At 50.0% G+C, this 19,945-nt stretch overlaps 2 protein-coding genes across 4 annotated transcripts in view; one reads left to right on the top strand and one right to left on the bottom strand.

Annotated features, from left to right (window-relative positions):
• The window catches only part of CA9 (carbonic anhydrase 9), a 35,607-nt gene extending 31,371 nt beyond the window's left edge, over positions 1–4,236 (top strand). Inside the window, exons 10-13 of the mRNA XM_039543036.1 lie at positions 2,544–2,567; positions 3,248–3,283; positions 3,543–3,633; positions 3,947–4,236. Coding sequence (XP_039398970.1) covers positions 2,544–2,567; positions 3,248–3,283; positions 3,543–3,633; positions 3,947–4,013 — 218 coding nt within the window. The 3' untranslated portion in view covers positions 4,014–4,236. The remainder of the gene's footprint in view (positions 1–2,543; positions 2,568–3,247; positions 3,284–3,542; positions 3,634–3,946) is intronic.
• A 1,278-nt stretch (positions 4,237–5,514) lies between these two features.
• LOC120408231 (gamma-secretase subunit Aph-1b-like) overlaps positions 5,515–19,945 on the bottom strand; it is a 30,175-nt gene continuing 15,744 nt past the window's right edge. For 2 of the 3 annotated variants that reach the window (XM_039544932.1, XM_039544929.1), the window contains exons 3-7: positions 11,194–11,267; positions 10,515–10,637; positions 7,771–7,898; positions 7,026–7,149; positions 5,515–6,717 (exon numbers count right to left, since the gene is read on the bottom strand). In XM_039544932.1, the coding sequence (XP_039400866.1) occupies positions 6,680–6,717; positions 7,026–7,149; positions 7,771–7,898; positions 10,515–10,637; positions 11,194–11,267 (487 nt within the window). In that variant the 3' untranslated portion in view covers positions 5,515–6,679. The remainder of the gene's footprint in view (positions 6,718–7,025; positions 7,150–7,770; positions 7,899–10,514; positions 10,638–11,193; positions 11,268–19,945) is intronic. The other variant, XM_039544930.1, reaches the window with a different exon arrangement.

Here is a 19,945-nt window from a genome sequence, read left to right on the forward strand (position 1 = left end):
GGAACAAAGGGCTCTTAATTCTACCAGACCAAGGCAGAACAAGCTCCAATGGCTATCAGCTGCAGCCAGACAAATCCAGACTAGCACTAAGGCACAAATATTTAGCCCTGAGAGTGATTGTGCCAATATTTAATGGTGTGTGACTATTTGAAAAGGTTAAACAGAATGACCCAGGTAATTACTGGCTTATCCGGCTGACGTTGTTCCTGCGCAAAATAATGGGGCAGCTGATATGGGACTTGATTCATAAAGAATTAAAGGGTGTGTGTGTGTGTGTGTGTAATATAATTAATGCCACTCAAAACGGGTTTATGGAAAATGGATCTTGTCAAATGACCATGGTAAATACTGATGACAACAGCCAGACTTCTGTATGGGATTTGACTTGGTACCACAGGACATTTAGATTAAGAAACTAGAACAGGGGTAGGCAACCTATGGCATGTGTGCCAAAGGCGGCACGCAAGCTGATTTTCAATGGCACTCATGGTGCCCAGGTCCTGGCCACCGGTCCAGGGGGCTCTGCATTTTAATTTAATTTTAAATGAAGCTTCTTAAACATTTTAAAAACCTTATTTACTTTACATACAACAATAGATTAGTTATATATTTATACTAATAGAAAGAGACCTTCTAAAAATGTTAAAATGTGTTACCGGCACGCAAAACCTTAAATCAGAGTGAATAAATGAAGACTCGGCACAGCACTTCTGAAAGGTTGCAGACCCCTGAACTAGAATGATATACAGTGAATATGGCACACAGCTGGATTAAAAACTGATTAACTTATAGATCTCAAAATGTAACTGGGAATCATCAAACGGGTGGGTTTTCAGTGGGGTCCTACATTCATCAGTTCCTGGCCTTATGTTATTTAACATTTTTATCAATTACCTAGAAGAAAATGTAACATCATCACTGATAAAGTTTGACACAAAAATTGGTGGGGCAGTGGTAAATAATGAAGAGCACAGGCCACTGACACTGGGAGGGGGATCGCTTGGAATCTGGGCGCAAGCACACAGTATATGTACATCTAGGAACAGAACAATGCAGGATCACAGGCTGCAGCCTGCATGTACTGCACAGGGGACTCAGTCCTGGGAAGCAGTGACTCTGGAAAAGCCTTGAGGGTGGCTGTGGTGGGGAATCAGCTGCACATGAGGGGCTAGTACAATAGCGTGTCCCCAAAGCGTGAATGTGACCCTGGGATGCATAACCAGGGGAATCGTGAGTAGGGGCAGAGAGTTTATTTTATCTCTGTATTTGGCACTGGTGCAGCCACTGCTGGAATAGTGTGTCCAGTGCCGGTGCCCACACCTGAAGGATGGATGAAAGTTGGAGAGGGTTGACAGGAACACGAGAATGATGAAAACCTGTCCTATAGTGATAAACCCGAGCAAAGTCATTTTTAGCTTAACAAAGATGAAGTTAAAGGGTAACGATCACAGTCCATCAGTACCGGCAGAGGGAACAGAAAATTGCTGATAGATGGCCTGTCAGTCTAGCAGACAAAGGTATAACACGCTCTAGAGGGTACATGTTGAAGCTGGGCCGACACTGGGTAGAGGTTTCCATGAGGGCCGGGCCCAGGCATTTCCATGAGGCCCCTGAATTGTGGGTTGTTTGAAGTCTCTGTAATCTCTCCACATGTGGTGGGGCTCCCCCCATGACTCCTGCCGCCAAAGATGCTGCAGGGGCAAGCACCAGTGATGTTCCTGGACGGTATCACACTCCTGCTGGCTCATTAGCCCCAGGGGTTGACACTAAGACTCCCATGTCTGTCCTTTCCATCTCCCTGCAGCCAGCACAGCTGCTGGAGGGAAGGTGGGGGGGGGGCACCTCACGTGCTAGGCATATTTGGGAACGTTGCTGGAGATCTGGGCTTCTCTCTTTGTCATGCCTGGCTCAGGGGAACCAGCATTTCCCAAGCTGTGTTGCTGGCTGGGTTTTGGCAGTTCCTGTATGGATTTCTAGAATCCTGTGTGGGCGGGGGGGGGGGGGTCTCTTGGGAAGGGGACTCTGGACTCTGTCAGAGGCTAGATTGGTGATGGTCAGAGCCAAAGGACTGTCGAACCCCCCCCCCCCTCCCCCCCAGGGGAGGGTGTGTGTGACGGTCTCCCAGTGCCATTCTGTGTGTGATGGAGGCATCCATCCGCTGTGGGCATGAGACGCTCCCGGTTGGGCTCTAGGATTCCCTGAACTATTCCCTAGAGTACGAGGAAGAAATGGAGCAGAGGCCAAGCCCCAGGGAGCAGCTGAGCCATGCCGAAGGACCAATTAGCTGGGCTTAAAGCAGCGGCACTGCTGGGGCTGGTTGTGTGCAGAGGGGGAGAATGTCCCTGCTGGAAGGAGAGGGGCAGCCATGGGGCGGGGGGGGGGGGGCAAGCGCAGCTCTGCTGGCGGCAGTTACTCTTCAAAGTTGTTTTACCAAAGATGAAATAAGAGGGGGCAGTGGGCTGTGATAGGACACGCCTGCTCATTGCTGCAGTCAGCCCCCCACCCCCTCCGACAGCCTGCTCATCGTGTTGCCTCTATTGCAGGTGCTGGCTGCCCACCATGCGCAGGTAAGGCTGGGCCCAGGCCCCACACCCCAAGGATGGGGCAGAGGCGAAAGAATTGGCAGGCATCCCCTTAATACAGGGGTTGGGACCCCTCAGGGGTTAGGAGCTTATTACATGGGGGGTCACAAGCTGTCAGCCTCCACCCCAAACCCCACTTTGCCTCCAGCATTTGTAATGGTGTTAAATATATGAAAAGGTGTTTTTAATTTATTGGGGGGGGGTCACACTCAGAGGCTTGCTATGTGAAAGGGGTCACCGGTACAAAAGTTTGAGAACTGCTGCCTTAACACCAGCTTGCGGGGGAGGGCTAGGCCAGGGCAGTGGCAGGGGGTGGTGGTACCTGCTTCCCTAAGGCACACCATGCTGGGGGGGTGGGGTGTTGGCTGTGTGCTAGGAAAGAGCCTGGCACTGCACATGGGGCGGGGGTGCACACAGAGATTGGGTGTGCGCAGATTTCAGTGACCACATGCTGGGATGCGGGGGGGCAGGCTTGCATACTGGGATAGGATGGGGGGGCAGGCTTGGTGGGCACATGATGGCTGGACAGTGGGCTGGGGCGCGGTGGGGGTTGTACATGGGGTGGTGGGGGGTCATGGTGGTACCTGCGATATTGGCACCTGTCCCCGCCCAGCCTCACCTGCTGTCTGTTTCTCTCCTCTCCCCCACCAATGTTTCATGTTTAGATTCAGAAAAACAGCTGGGCTTCGCCCTACAGACGGGTGAGTGCTCCCGGCTGGGCTGCCCTGGCCTCCTCCCCCCCCAATTCCCTGGCCTGGGGCCACCCAGCTTCTGTCAACTCCCCCCCTTGCCCTGGTCCTCCTGGCCTCTCCCTGCCCCTGTGCTGTGGCACCCCAGCCCTGCTCAGGGCCTCTAGCTTCCTGGGAGCATCGCTTGGCCTGGTCCCACTCTCCCAGGGCTAGAGCCCTCCCTCCCTGTCTGTGTCTGGTGCCTAACCCCCTCACTCGCCTGTGTCTGCAGCGCACGTGCTGGCTGGTCTCTTCGGGGCTCTCTTCGCAGTCACGGCTCTGGCCTTCCTCATCTACATCCACAAGCAGCGGAGCCAGAACAGGTGAGAGCTGGGAGCCTCAGACGTACTCCAGTCCCCTGTCCCTGTATGCAGGAACCACCCCCCACCCTTCTCCCTCCCTCCTGCAACCCCATTCAGTCTATGGCTCTCCAACGCTGCCCCCCCAGTGCCCTACCCTGCAAAGGCTGGGAGAGTCGCAGCCCCCTGGCAGCAGCCACTCCTGCGTGTAGGCAGAGAGTGCTCAGCCCCGCCCAGCGGCCAGGGGGTGGGGTGGGGTGAGCACCTTCCCCATGATGCAGAAGGGGGGCTGCCGGGGGGCTGCAGGCAATGCCCTAGTGTTCTCCCTTCCCTGCAGGCCGGACTCTCACCCCAAGCCCAACGTCATCTACACAGCAGCCACCACAGACGAGAACATGGTGTAGACGCTGCCCCTGCTGCCCTGCGCGGCACATGGAACGTAGACCAGGCCACACATCCTCAGGCTCAGCCAGCCGGACCCTGCCACTCGCGGCCAGCCCAGCACGCCCTCCCTCCCCACTGGGGGGCCTGAGCAGCAGGGGCCCCTCCTCTGGGGCCTTCACTCCTTGAGGCCCGGTTACCTGCACTGAGGCTCAGCAGAGACTGAGGGGAAAAACTCTGCCCCTTTCACAGATACTTTTTAAAAAATACAATAAAATAAATGAAATAAAAACCTGTTGCTATGCCAGCCCTGCCTCTGCTGCAGGAGCTATTGCCCCTGGGGGCCAGGGCCCTCCTGCCATTGCAGTGACAGCCCTGCCTCTGCTGTGGGATTGCCCCATGCAGATACCCCAGGCCAGAGCGAGGAAGCAGCCCTGTGCAGGACCAGCTGCCCGCAGCAGCACAGTGGATGGCTCCAGCTAGAGCAGCCAGGAAGCCCCAGGTATGGGAGTTAGCAAGGGGTGATTGTTACAGGCTAGCAGGGGATGTCTCCCCCCGGCCGGGCTGGGGGTGCAGGAACCAGATTGACGGTCCCATTGCCTGAGGTTAGTGAAGAACCAGTGGGACATTCCCCAACTGTCAGGGTACAGGCTCCAGCGACCTGGGCCAATCCCAACATGGGGGACGCTGCAGCTGGGCTTTGCCTTCCTGTCCCGCCCTGAGCTCTCATGCAGCTGCTCTGCCCCCTGCCCACAGCTGCATTGCAGGGGCAAGTGCAGCTCAGCCAGGAGAAGTAATTGCCATGAGGCCTGTCACAGGGGGGAGGGGGATTCCCATGGCCACCGGCCTGCCCCCCGAGGCTCAGCAACCAGACACCCTGCATGCAGCAGCAGAGGCTAGACAGCCACTGCCCAGCCAGAGGGGGGAAGCCAATGCCCAGCTTCCTGTGACCCTCCAGCGGGGCTCGTTAATGTGCCAGCCTGGAGCCCCGGGTCCTCCTGGCAACATCCAACCAGAGCCCCACTCACCCGCTCGATGCCAGCACCACGGGCCGTGGTACTGACTGACACCTAATGGCCATGTGGAGTCCCTGCAGCATTTCAATTGATTAGACTCTGCCTGTTGGTATGCATACTTCCACCTTTTCATGTTCTCTGTATGTATAAATATCTCCTGTCTGTGTGTTCCATTCTATGCATCCGAAGAAGTGAGCTTTAGCTCACGAAAGCTCATGCTACAATAAATTTGTTAGTCTTTAAGGTGCCACAAGTACTCCTGTTTTTTTTGCGGATACAGACTAACACGGCTGCTACTCTGAAACCTGCAGCATTTCTGTAATGAACAAGGACCCAAGGGAAATAAGCCAGACCTCCCCCTCCCTGCAGCGACACAGTCCCTCTCCCCTCCCCGTATCTACAAACCTCTCCTCCCAATGAGAGTGGCAGTGTGGTTGAGTGGATACAGCACTGGACCAGGGCTCAGAACAGCCAGTCTCCCCCAGTGGCCTGATGGGTGACCTTAGACAAGTCAATTCTGCGCCTACCTGTGAAACACTGCATACGAGCTGGGTATTACCTCAACTTTCCACTCCCAGCATGGCAGGTGCACTGCATGCGCAGGACTCATCCCCACAGCCACACACAAATTCTCTTTGAGGCTGGTATTTCTCTTTATTGATATAAAAGCCCATTACAAACTCAGCCAGTCTTGGCTCTCGGCCCTGGTGCCTCTGCACGGCTACCAGGCTCCCTGCTCCCAATTCCACCCCACATCCCCAGGGCTGGTGCCAGCTCAGGCGCCTCATATCCACCCCACCAGAGAGATGGGCAGGGTCACTGATAAACCTCTGTGACCGCCCCTCCTCCCAGCATTTCTGCACGAGTCATGCAGGTACCAGCTATGCTGTGCCAGCACCACCTGCCCACCCCCTTCCCATACCAGCATCTTAGCAACAGTTCTTTGTCACTACTCATCCCCTCCTCCCTCCCCATGCCAGTGCTGGGCATCCAGTCAGCCTCATCCTTTGCCACCCACCTGTCCTGCACTTCCCACACAAATGCCACCCACCTTGCCAGGCCAGTACCTGGCAGTCTGTCCCCTACCAGCAGCCAGGCACTCAGGGCCAGGGCTGGGAATTCAGTCCCATGATACAGCCACTCCCGGGCAAGAGGAAAGGACGTTGCAGCTCCTTAATGCCTGGCATCCCCAGCTTGGCCCTTTGATGTATGCTGGCAAACAGCCACAGGCCAGTGCTGCTCACTTCCCCTCAGCCCAGCCCACTGCTGGCCAGATCACAGACTTCTGGGGCTGAGAAGGACTCTCCCTGTATGGGGCAGAGAGCACCCACCCCACACACATTGGTTGTGGGGCAGGCACAGTGAGTTCTGGAGAACCTCTCACACCATGTGTCTTTCAAGGGTGGGCTAAACCAGTTCATGTCCACAGCATGGAGGGAGAGGGGTTGGTAGGACAGGGTGAGCAGCCCCCAGCTATCAGACAGTCTGCTGGCTACTCCCTGGCTGCAGGAGCCCCCGGACACCTGCCTCCAGCAGGGACTGATCGGGGGACCCCCATTCCAGAAGAGAGAAATGATATTGCAGAGAAGGCAACTGTAGGTCCCAGCTGACAGCACCAGAGGGTGGGCAGGGCAGGCAGGGAGCAGCTGAGGGGGAGAGCTCCTGATGGCCCCTCAGGATCCTGGCTGGGGGCTTGTCTCACACTGCTGCCCTATGGAGAAGCAAAGGCGAGGGGGTGAGTTCAGGCACCCAGCTCACAGGGTTCCAGAGCAGGTCATTTCCTGCCCTAGTCTCACAGAAAAGGGGCAGCACCCTGATGAACAGGCCCAGATTGGGGTGTTTCCCCACCTGCTAGTGCCAGGAAAAGGTTAACATCTCTGCTGAAGGGGCTCAGATCAAAGCAGCCCACATCCTCCTCAACCCTGGAGTAGCCCCTCCCGGCATTCCCTTTCCTACCCCTCAGAGGCAGGGCCTCGGCAGGGCTCCTCGTCTGGATGTGGGGCTGGACCAGATACTCACCCTGCAGGGACCGGAGCAGGTTCCGAGTGCAGCCTCCTGACAGGACGTAGGCCCATGCAGCTGTGGCAAACATCAGCAGGTAGGAGGGGACGAGGCTGCCCACGTACAGGGGGTTCCAGAACGTCTGGGAGGAGAGCAGCAAACAGAGTGAGAGGAGGGGACGAACCCCAGAGGCAGTTATGCCAGAGCTGGCCTCCCCCTGAGCCCTGGCCTGCTTGGCTCAGGCCCCCTTGATGCTCTAATCTCCTTCCCTGACACCCCTGGCTCTGCACCTGGCTGGGGCACGGTGCTTTGAGGGCTCTGGGGCTGGCATGCCCAGGGTGCCTCGCTGGTCTGCAGCAGGACAGCACTGCCCCACAGAGCTAGGGGGTCCTGCAGGCTCCTCTGGAGCATTTAGAGTTTCAGGTTCAGGAGTGCTAGTGTCTCTCACTCGCAGGCGTCAGTACCTGGAGGCTGCCTCTGGCCGTTCGCACTCGTGCAGGGTCCCACAGGTGATTCCCTGGAGCAACGGTCATGGGGGAACACCGAGTTTCTCCTGGGAGCAGGGACTGACTGTCTGTGCATGCGGCACCCATCCTGACAGGGCCCAGCTCCTGAGGAGGCCCCCCACACACCTGCCAAATAGTAATTCCTGGCCCAGAACTGCCCACCCCGTCCCCTGCTGCACTCAGGCAGCGGAGACACGGTTGTGTGGGAGCAGTCTACCCAGCTGCCCACGTCTCCGGTTTGCCTTGCCCACACTCACCGATCCTGACACGATGAGGTGAGTGAAGATGACGGCCACCATCTCCCACCAGCGCTGGGTCTCACAGCCGTGGAAGAAGAGGATTCCCCAAAAGGTGTGAAGGAAAATCATCACCATGGTCATGAAGGCTGTGAGGAGGAGCAGAGGCAGTCACGGCCAGGATGGCGAGGCTGCCCCGGGCAGAGTCAGGGCCATGGCAGGGTGGGGCACCATCAACAGAGGGTGAGAACTGGCTTTACCTGAGAGGCAGCGTAGGGCACTGATGTGGGGAGCAGTGGTGGTGAGGGGATGGGTGAGGTGTGAGCAGGATGTCCGTGGGTGATGAAGGTGTGGGGGGACAGTTAGCAGGTAGTTCAAGGGGCTGTGGGAGTGGGGTGCCTTGAGGAGGAGACAGTGGTGGGGGGCAGTGTGGGTGAGAAAAGGGTCGGTGGTGGTATTAGTGGATACATGGCAGAAGTGGGGAGCAGACATGGGTGAGGGGGGAATGGGTTGGGAGCAGTGCAGGTGTGGGGGAGGGGTGGCAGGGGCTGCTACACCCATTGCTTCACAGAGATCGGGAAGCAGAGCTGCAACCCGCTCTTGTGTGTGTTCCATTCCAATATATCTTTTTTGAGACAGGGGTGGCCACATCTTGAATAATGGGTGCAGATGTGGTCATACCATGGATTTATATAGCGGCAATATGATATTTTCTCTTATCTCCCTTCCCTTTCTTAATGATGCCCAATATTCTGTTCACTTTTTTGACTGCCACTGCACATTGAGTGGATGTTTTCAGAGAACTACCCACAAAGACTCCAAGATCTTTCTTGAGTGGGAACAGTTAATTTAGACCCCAACATTTTATACATATAGTTGGGGTTATGTTTTCCAATGTGCATTACTTTGCATTTATTAACACTGAATTTCATCTGCCAGTTTGTTGCCCAGTCACTCAGGTTTGAGAGATCCTTTGGTAGCTCTTCGCAGTCTGCCTGGGACTTAACTATCTTGAGTAGTTTTGTATCATCTGCAAATTTTGCCACCTCTCTGTTTACCCCCTTTTTTCCAGATCATTGATGAATATGTTGAATAGGACTGGTCCCAGTACAGACCCCTGAGGGACACCACTATTTACCTCTCTCCATTCTGAAACCTGACCATTTATTCCTGCCCTTTCCCATCTTTTAACCAGTTACTGATTCCTGAGAGGACCTTCCCTCTTATCCCGTGGCAGATTACTTTGCTTAAGAGCCTTTGGTGAGGAACCTAGTCAAAGGCTTTCTGAAAATCTGAATACACTATATCCACTGGATCTTCCTTGTCCACATGCTTGTTGACCCCCTCAAAGAATTCTAGCAAACTGGTGAGGCATGATTTCCCTTTACAAAAACCATGTTCATTCTTCTCCAACAAATCGTGTTCATCTACATGTCTGATTTGCCCAGTACTGAACTCAGGCTTACTGGCCTGTAATTGCCAGGATCCCCTCCAGAGCCCTTTTTAAAAATTCGCATCACATTAGCTAACCTCCAGTCATCTGGTACAGAAGCTGATTTAAATGATAGGTTACAAACCACAGTTAGTACTTGTGCAATTACACATTGGAGTTCCTTCAGAACTCTTGGGTGATACCATCTGGTCCTGGTGACTTATTACTATTTAGTTTTTCAATTTGTTCCAAAACCTCCTCTAATGACACCCCTCAATCTGGGACAGTTCCTCAGATTTCTCACCTAAAAAGAAAGGCTCAGGTTTGAGAATCTCCCTCACATCCTCAGCTGTGAAGACTGATGCAAAGAGTTCATTTAGTTTCTCCGCAATTGCTTTATCATCCTTGAGTGCTCCTTTAGCACCTCGATCGTCCAGTGGCCCCACTGGTTGTTTAGCTGGCTTCCTGCTTCTGATGTACTTAAAGAATTTTTTTATTACTTCTCGAGTCTTTGGCTAGCTGTTCTTCACATTCTGTTTTGGCCTTCCTAATTCTATTTTTACACTTCATTTGCCAGAGTTTATGCTCCTTTCTATTTTCCTCACTAGGATTTAACTTCCATTTTTAAAGGATGCCTTTTTGCCTCTCTCAGCTTCTTTTACTTTGTTGTTTAGCCATGGTAGCACTTTTTTGGTTCTCTATGTTTTTTAATTTGGGGTATACATTTAAGTTGAGCCTCTATTATGGTGCCTTTAAAATGTTTCCATGCAGCTTGCAGGGATTTCACTTTTGGCACTGAACCTTTTAATTTCTGTTTGTTTAACTTCCTCATTTTTGTGTAGTCCCCCTTTCTAAAATTAAATGCTACAGTGTTAGGCTGCTGTGGTGTTTTCCCTGCCACATGGATGTTAAATTTAATATATGATGGTCACTATTACCGAGTGGTCCAGCTATATTCACCTCTTGGACCGGACCAGACCCTGTGCTCGACTTAGGACTAAATCAAGAATTGCCTCTCCTCTTGTGGGTTCCAGGACTAGCTGCTCCAAGAAGCAGTCATTTAAGGTGTCAGAAACTTTATCTCTGCATCCCGTCCTGAGGTGACATGTACCCAGTCAATATGGGGAAAGTGAAAATCTCTATTATTTAGTTTTTTATTTTAATAGCTTCTCTAATCTCCCTGAGCATTTCACAGTCACTATCACCATCCTGGTCAGAAGTATATCGCTAGTGCTACATTCTTATTATTAGAGCATGGAATTACTATCCATAGAGATTCTATGGCACAGTTTGGTGGGGAGATGGTGCAGAGGGTTGTAGGCCCATTGCTCACCCGAGGTCAGGAAGTAGAGCTGCGAGTCTCCATGGATCCCCACAGTGCCAGGCCCCAGCGCATCTGCCAGGAGGTTAATCATGGAGAAGGCGCCGCTCATGAGCCCGAAGCCCAAGCCAGCTACTGTGGGACAGAGAAAACACACGTTGCTGAGCCCAGGGACATTAGAGCCAGAGACTCTCAGAGAGGCTCCCTGACCTGTCTCCAACTCCAGAGGCCTCCCCCACAGCCCTGCACAGGGACCCCATAACACTTGCCTCCACTCTGAGGGATCCCTGGTGAGAAACCTCCTTTCCCCAAGACCCACTCCCCTTCTCTAGGGGATGCTACCTCCACTCATCCCAGTGGTGCCCAACCTTTTCCGGGTGGTGGGCGCCGGACGACAAGCCACTGAGGACCGTAGCCAGTGGACAAGCATCCGCCAAAATGCTGCAGAGAAGCGGCAACGTCAAGAGGCATCGCCGCCGAAATGCTGCCGAAAAACAGCGGCATTTCGGCAGTGATGCCTCTTGGTGACGCTGCATTTCGGCGGATGCTTGTCCACCGGCCAGTATACGGGCGCACTTAGTTACCCTGGCGGGCGCCATGACACCCACAGGCACCGCCTTGGGGACCACTGACTTATCCCATGTCCCCACCACTCAGGCTGGAGTCAGCCCTGCCCCACTGAGGAACATACCATATGCCATCTGCTGGATGGAAATTGGGGAGCAGCCATCTTCACTGAGGGCCACCAGCCCTTCGATTGCCTTCCTGGACAGAGATAGAAGAGAGCCCCAGTCACACCCCAGTGTATGGCTGCCCATGGGGCTGCAAAGCGGCATCATGGGTGTGCACAGACCATGGTGCTGGGAGCCAGGACTTTCATTCTCTGATGGGATTACGAGGCTGGTTGACAACGGTAACTGTGTAGACGTACTGTACTTGGATCTTTGCAAGATGTTTGATTTAGCACCGCACAATAGTCTAATTAAAAAATTACTTCACAATACCAATGAAGCATAAATTAAACAGATTTAGAGCTGGCTGACAGATCTCAGAAGGGAGTTTTGAGAAATTGGGAATATTTTGTAATATTTTTAGGAGTCCTGCGAGCCCATTTCCCCTGTGTGCTGCATGGTTGCCAAGTGGGTGGAAAAGGGCTGTCTGCTCTCAGGGCAGACTAAGGAACACAGGGGTGGGTGTCATCGAACTGTCTGGGCTTTAGGCCCCACATCAATGGAGCATCTGAGAAAAACAATGGCAAATCCAATCCCTCAGATGTTGACACCCAGTGACCAAGGCCCCAGAGGGATCGGGATTTCCCCATCTCTCAGCAGGGAGGCTGAGCAACATTCCCAGCTGGAGATCAAAGGACTGGGAGTGCGAAATGGGGGATCAGAGCTGGCAGCTGGGAGGAATCGGGCTCTCACTTGGAGTCTGATCTATGAGATCAGACAGAGAGAGACAGAGCTTGCCCCAAGGGGTTCCCTACAGCGTGGCTGGGCTTTGGGCTGGCCACACTGGAGGATGCTCCAACCGTCAGTTCTCTGGGCTACCCTAAGGGCTCCCTGTGCTGTGTCCAGGTGACAGACAGACCTGACTGTTCTGGCAGCGCTGTGTGAGTGTCACTGCAGGTGCTGGGCGAGGTGCATTAATCCCTGCAGAGTGGACAAGTCTCCATCAGGGTCTGTCTCTGTGGGACTCGCTGAACAGAGCTCACAAGGTGAAGCAGGGAGGCTGCAGGCCCAGAGGTCCAGTCTCAGAGTGAGACCCCTGCCCAGGAGGTCCGGCCCACTGATGGGCTCCTCCTAGGGACTATTCCAAAGCTCTGTGGCTCTATGACAGCTGTCAAGAGGGAATCATAACTGAATGGGGCATTTCTGGTATGGTTCTAAGCCTGATGCCACTCCATTTTTTTAATCAAAGGATCTAGAAGTAAATATAAATATCACTGCTTATAAAATCTGCTGATAAAGACTGGCAGAATGGTAAATAATGAGGAGGACAGGGCAGTCACACAGGGTAATCTGGGCCCATTCAAACAAAATGCATTTTAATACAGTCATGTAGGAACGCACACCATACCTACAGAATTGGGGACTGTATCCTGGAAAGTAATAAATCTAAAGGATGAGGGGTCATAGGGGATAAGCAACTGAACCGAGCTCCCAGTACAAACCTAGAAAATAGAAAATTACCATGACCCACATTAAACGAACTAAAAACTGGCTAACTGATAGGGAATCATCTCTGAACGGGACTGTTTCCAGTGAGGTCCCACCAGGATTGGTTCTTGGCACTATGCTATTTAACCATTTATCAATGACCTGGAAGAAAACAAAATCATCACTGATAAATTTTGCAGATGACAAAAAAGAATTGGGACAGTGGTAAATAATGAAGAGGACAGGTCATGGATACAAAGCTATGTAGATCACTTGGTAAACTGGGTGCAAGCAAACAATATACTCATTTTAATATGGCTAAACGTAAATCCATCCATCTAGGAACAAGGAATGCAGGCCACACTTACAGAATGGGGGACTCTATCCTGGGAAGCAGTGACCCTGGAAAATATTTGGGGGGTGTGGTGGATAATCAGGTGAACATGTGCTACCAGTGTGATGTTGTGATCAAAAGGGCTAATGCGATCCTGGGAGGCAAGAATGGGAATCTCGAGTATGGGTAGAGAAGTTATTTTACTTCTGTCTTTGGCACTATTGGAACCACTGGAATCCTGTGTCCAGTGCTGGGTATCCTCAATTCAAGAAAAATGTGGATAAATGGCAGAGGGTTCAGAGATGAGCCAGGAGAATGATTAAAGCCTCACAAAACCTGCCTTATAGTGATCAACTCAAGAAGCTCAATCAATTTAGCTTAACAAGGAGAAGGTTAAGTGGTGACTCGATTCCAGTCTACAAGTGTCTACACAGGGAACAGATATTTAATAATGGGCTCTTCTATTTATCAGAGAAAGGTCTAACTCGATCCAGTGGGTAGAAGTATAAGCTAGACAAAGTCAGACTGGAAAGAAGGTATACATTTTTTTAACAGTGATGTTAAACAACCACTGGAACAGTTCACCAAGGGCTGGTGGAGTCTCCATCACCGACCATTTTTAAATCAAGATGGGATGTTTTTCCTCAAAGCTTTGCTCTAGAATTATTCCAGGGTAGTTCTCTGGCCTGCGCTCTGCAGAAGGTCAGATAGATTCACAGATTCTAAGGGACGAGGGGACCACTGTGGTCATCTATGTATAACAGGTGATTAGTGAGGAGGAAGTGATTTTACCTCTTTATACTGCATTGGTGAGGCCGCTATTGCATCCAGATGTGGGATTCACATTTTTAGAAGGATGTTGAAAAACTAAAAAGGGTGCAGAGAAGAGCCACAAAAATAATCCAAGAGCCAGAAAAATGCCATACAGCGAGAGACAAAGAGCTCAATCTGTTTAAAAGACTGAGAGGCAACTAAGGACCCTCATGGGGCGAAAATACCGGGTACTAAAGGGCTCTTTAATCAAGCCGAGAAAGGCAGAAAAGAACCAATGGCTGACAGTAAATCGCTCAGCACAGGAGTGGCTGGACATTGGCCTGCACTCTTCAGGTGGTCAGACTAATGATCCCTTCTGGCTCAAACGCTGTGAATCCTGGGTTCTAGGCCTGGCTCTGACACTGCCTTGCTGGGCCACGCAGTCTGAGCCCAGGCATGAATGGGTGTTTGATACCAAACAGGGAGATGCTGTGGTACGGGGTTGCTGTGTTTAGAGCCAGCCCGGGCCCCTCACTGCCACCTGGTTTAGGCTTATGAACTTGGCCACATTTAGCAAGATTCCGTGTCCTGGGTACCATGTCAGACTTAAATCATGCAGTGTGCCCTGGAATCATCATCATCCCTGAGCCCCGCTCCACCCCAGCTCCCCTTCCTCACCAAGCTTTCCAGACAGTCCTGACCATCCCACATTCTCCGTGCTATATTGTTTGCAGTTAAGCTGCTGCCCCCACATTCCAGCCTGCCCCAGTGAGCTCAGGGATGGCTAGTAAGGGAGCTGCAGGAGTGTCGTTGGCGGGAAAGCTGGAGGGATTGAGACTGGGCTGGACTTCCGGCACCTGAGCTCTATTCCCAGCTCTGCCTCTGGCCTCTCTGTGACATAAGCGCTGCTATGCTGGATCGGACCAACGATCCATCTAGCCCAGTGCCTTCTCTCTGACAGTGGCCTATCCCAGACCTTCAGGGGAATGTACAGAACAGGGAAATTCTGGAGTGATCCATCCCCCGTTCTGCCCCCAGCTTCTGGCAGTCGGAGGCTTAGGGTGACCCATGGGGTTGCATCCCTGACCATATTGGCTAATAGCCATTGATGGACTATACCCTACTTTTTCAGTTCTTTTTGAACCCAGTTATAGTTTTGGCCTTTACGACATCCCCTGGCATTGTGTGAAGAAGTACTTCCATATGTCTGTTCTGAACCTGTTGCCTGTTAATTTAATTGGGTGACCCCTGGTTCTTGTGTTACACAACAAAGTAAATAACACTTCCCTATTAATTTTCTCCACACCAGTCAGGATTTGATAGACCTCCCTCATATCCTCCCTTAGTTGCCTCTTTTCTAAGCTGAACAGTCCCAGTATTTTTAAACTCTCCTTGTACAGAAGCTGTTCCATACCCCTGATCATCTTTGTTGCCCTTCTCTGAAGCTTTTCCAGTTCCACTATACCCTTTTTGAGATGGGGCCACGAGAACTGCATGCAGTATTCAAGGTGTGGGCAAACCATGGATTTATCTAATAACCATGGTATTATGCTATTTACTGTCTTATTTTCTATCCCTTTCCTAATGGCTCCTGACGTTCTGTTTGCCCTTTTGGCCTCTGCTGTGCATTGAGCTGAAGATTTCAAGGTCACTTCAAGCTCTCTTTTGTGAGTGGTCACAGCTCGTTTGGACCCCATCCCTGCCTATGTTTAGCTGGTACAGATGTATATCGACCACGAGCAAGTCACTTCCTTTCACGGTGCCCCTCTGTCTGCTTAGACTGTCAGCTTCTTGGGGCAGGGACTGTCTCTCATGCTGTGTGTAGCTCCATTCTCATAATGCAAAGAAGGAGGATTTGCAGCCTGAGAAGCAACCTTTCTCCAGCGGGCGGCATCAATTCCTGGTGCCCTCTGACGCCCTGAAGGTAGATGGGAAATAGAATCATAGAGAATCATAGACTAGATGATCTTGAGAGGTCTTCTAGTCCCGTCCTCTGCACTCAAGGCAGGACTAAGTATTATCTAGACCATCCCTGACAGGTGTTTGTCTAACCTGCTCTTAAAAATCCCCAAAGATGGAGATTCCACAACCTCCCTGGCAAATTATTCCAGTGTTTAACCACCCTGACTGTTAGGAAGTTTTTCCTAATGTCCAACCTAAACCTCCCTTGCTGCAATTTAAGCCCATTGCTTCTTGTCCTATCCTCAGAGGTTAAGAAGAACATTTTTTCTCCCTCCTCCTTGTAATAACCTTTTATGGACATGAAAAGGTATGTCCCCTCTCAGTCCTCTCTTCTCCAGACTAAACAAACCCTTCCCCACCCCCGCGATCTTCCCTTATAGGTCATGTTTTCTAGACCTTTAATCATTTTTGTTGCTCTTCTCTGGACTGTCTCCAATTTGTCCACATCTTTCCTGAAATGTAGCACCCAGAACCGGACACAATACTCCAGTTGAGGCCTAATCAATGCAGAGTAGAGTGGAAGAATTACTTCTCGTGTCTTCATAGAATAGCAAGGTTGGAAGGGGCCTCAGGAGGTCATCTAGTCCAACCCCCTGCTCAAAGCAGGACCAATCCCCAACTAAATCATCCCAGCCAGGTGTAATGATGCGGTTCTGCCGGGACCCAACTGAGTGTGCCAATTCAGGACAAATTGCTTAAACAGGGCAGTTATGGCCCAAGGCTGGGGTTTTTCCACCTCTAAGGTAAGTCAAACCAGACAGACAAAGAAGACTTTGGTCTCACCCTACTGGCTAACCACAAGTCGTACAAGCAATTCCCTTAGTTTCCCAGTATCACCACCAGTGCCACTCATGGGGACAAATGGTTATGAAAACCAACACCCCAATAAAGAAAAAAAAAGGTTCTCCCGATCCCAAAGAATCAAGCCCCAGACCCAGGTCAATATACAAATCAGATCTTACCCACAAATCACGCTGTTGCCAATCCTTTAGAATCTAAAATCTAAAGGTTTATTCATAAAAGGAAAAAAAGATATAGATGAGAGCTAGAATTGGCTAAATGGAATCATTTACATACAGTAATGGCAAAGTTCTTGGTTCAGGCTTGTAGCAGTGATAGAATAAACTGCAGGTTTAAATCAAATCTCTGGAGTACATCCCCAGCTGGGATGGGTCATTCAGTCCTTTGTTCAGAGCTTCAGTTTGTAGCAAAGTACCTCCAGAGGTCAGAAGCAGGATTGAAGACGAGATGGAGGCATCAGCCTTATATAGACTTTTCCAGGTGTAAGAACACCTCTTTGTTCTTACTGTGGAAAATTACAGCAAAATGGAGTCTGGAGTCACATGGCCAAGTTCCTGCATCCTTTGCTGAGTTACAAGGCGTATCTGCCTTCTCTCAATGGGTCAATTGTATAGCTCAGGGGTCGGCAACCTTTCAGAAGTGATGTGCCGAGTCTTCATTTATTTACTCTGATTTAACGTTTTGCGTGCCAGTAATACATTTTAACTTTTTTAGAAGGTCTCTTTCCATAAGTCTATAATATATAACTAAACTATTGTTGTAAGTAAAGTAAATAAGGTTTTTTAAATGTTTAAGAAGCTTCATTTAAAATTAAAGAAAATGCAGAGCCCCCCGGACCAGTGGCCAGGACCCAGGCAGTGTGAGTGCCACCGAAAATCAGCTTGCATGCCGGCCTTGGCACACGTGCCATAGGTTGCCTACCCCTAGTATAGCTGATGGTCCTTAATGGGCCATCAAGCAGGCTAGGCAGAGCTAACACCAACTAGGTTAGGGGGTTAGTTAGACAAAAGTTAAAAGGTACAGTGACTAAAGTGAAATCCCTGCAAGTTGCATGGGCCCTTTTTAAAGACACCATAATAGAGGCCCAACTTCAATGTATACCCCAAGTTAAGAAAAACAGTAAAAGAACTAAAAAAGAGCCACCGTGGCTTAACAACCATGTAAAAGAAGCAGTGAGAGATAAAAAGGCTTCCTTTAAAAGGTGGAAGTCAAATCCTAGTGAGGTAAATAGAAAGGAACACAAACACTGCCAACTTAAGTGCAAGAGTGTAATAAGAAAAGCCAAAGAGGAGTTTGAAGAACGGCTAGCCAAAAACTCCAAAGGTAATAACAAAATGTTTTTTAAGTACATCAGAAGCAGTGAGGCCCCTTGACGATCAAAATACAAAAGGAGCGCTTAAAGACGATAAAGTCATTGCGGAGAAACTAAATGGATTTTTTGCTTCAGTCTTCACGGCTGAGGATGTTAGGGAGATTCCCAAACCTGAGCTGGCTTTTGTAGATGACAAATCTGAGGAACTGTCACAGATTGAAGTGTCACTAGAGGAGGTTTTGGAATTAGTTGATAAACTCAACATTAACAAGTCACCCGGACCAGATGGCATTCACCCAAGAGTTCTGAAAGAACTCAAATGTGAAGTTGCGGAACTATTAACTAAGGTATGTAACCTGTCCTTTAAATTGGCTTCGGTACCCAATGACTAGAAGTTAGCTAATGTAACGCCAATATTTAAAAAGGGCTCTAGGGGTGATCCCGGCAATTACAGACCGGTAAGTCTAACGTCGGTACCGGGCAAATTAGTTGAAACAATAGTTAAGAATAAAATTGTCAGACACATAGAAAAACCAACTGTTGAGCAATAGTCAACATGGTTTCTGTAAAGGGAAATAGTGTCTTACTAATTTATTAGAGTTCTTTGAAGGGGTCAACAAACATGTGGACAAGGGGGATCCGGTGGACATAGTGTACTTAGATTTCCAGAAAGCCTTTGACAAGGTCCCTCACCAAAGGCTCTTACGTAAATTAAGCTGTCATGGGATAAAAGGGAACGTCCTTTCATGGATTGAGAACTGGTTAAAAGACAGGGAACAAAGGGTAGGAATTAATGGTAAATTCTCAGAATGGAGAGGGGTAACTAGTGGTGTTCCCCAAGGGTCAGTCCTAGGACCAATCCTATTCAATTTATTCATAAATGATCTGGAGAAAGGGGTAAACAGTGAGGTGGCAAAGTTTGCAGATGATACTAAACTGCTCAAGATAGTTAAGACCAAAGCAGATTGTGAAGAACTTCAAAAAGATCTCACAAAACTAAGTGATTGGGCAACAAAATGGCAAATAAAATTTAATGTGAATAAATGTAAAGTAATGCACATTGGAAAAAATAACCCCAACTATACATACAACATGATGGGGGCTAATTTAGCTACAACGAGTCAGGAAAAAGATCTTGGAGTCATTGTGGATAGTTCTCTGAAGATGTCCACGCAGTGTGCAGAGGCGGTCAAAAAAGCAAACAGCATGTTAGGAATCATTAAAAAGGGGATAGAAAATAAGACTGAGAATATATTATTGCCCTTATATAAATCAATGGTACGCCCACATCTCGAATACTGTGTACAGATGTGGTCTCCTCACCTCAAAAAAAGATATTCTAGCACTAGAAAAGGTTCAGAAAAGGGCAACTAAAATGATTAGGGGTTTGGAGAGGGTCCCATACGAGGAAAGATTAAAGAGGCTAGGACTCTTCAGCTTGGAAAAGAGAAGACTAAGGGGGGATATGATAGAGGTCTATAAAATCATGAGTGATGTTGAGAAAGTGGATAAGGAAAAGTTATTTACTTATTCCCATAATACAAGAACTAAGGGTCACCGAATGAAATTAATAGGCAGCAGGTTTAAAACAAATAAAAGGAAGTTCTTCTTCACGCAGCGCACAGTCAACTTGTGGAACTCCTTACCTGAGGAGGCTGTGAAGGCTAGGACTATAACAATGTTTAAAAGGAGACTGGATAAATTCATGGTGGTTAAGTCCATAAATGGCTATTAGCTAGGATGGGTAAGAATGGTGTCCCTAGCCTCTGTTCGTCAGAGGATGGAGATGGATGGCAGGAGAGAGATCACTTGATCATTGCCTGTTAGGTTCACTCCCTCTGGGGCACCTGGCATTGGCCACTGTTGGTAGACAGATACTGGGCTAGATGGACCTTTGGTCTGACCCGGTACGGCCATTCTTATGTTGTCTGGGATGTCACCCAGAAGCACAGCATAAGTTTGAAGTACAGACAGTATAGAGCCAATATTCATAACTTCAACTACAAAAATGACACATGCACAAAGACAGCATAATCATAACCAGCAATCTATAACCTGGTCTTAGACACCTCATTTGACCCCCTTTATAAAAGATTTGATGCCACTACAGGACTTTGGTTGC

This window comes from Mauremys reevesii, linkage group 6 (genome assembly GCF_016161935.1).
Source record: "Mauremys reevesii isolate NIE-2019 linkage group 6, ASM1616193v1, whole genome shotgun sequence".
Taxonomy (NCBI): Eukaryota; Metazoa; Chordata; order Testudines; family Geoemydidae; genus Mauremys; species Mauremys reevesii.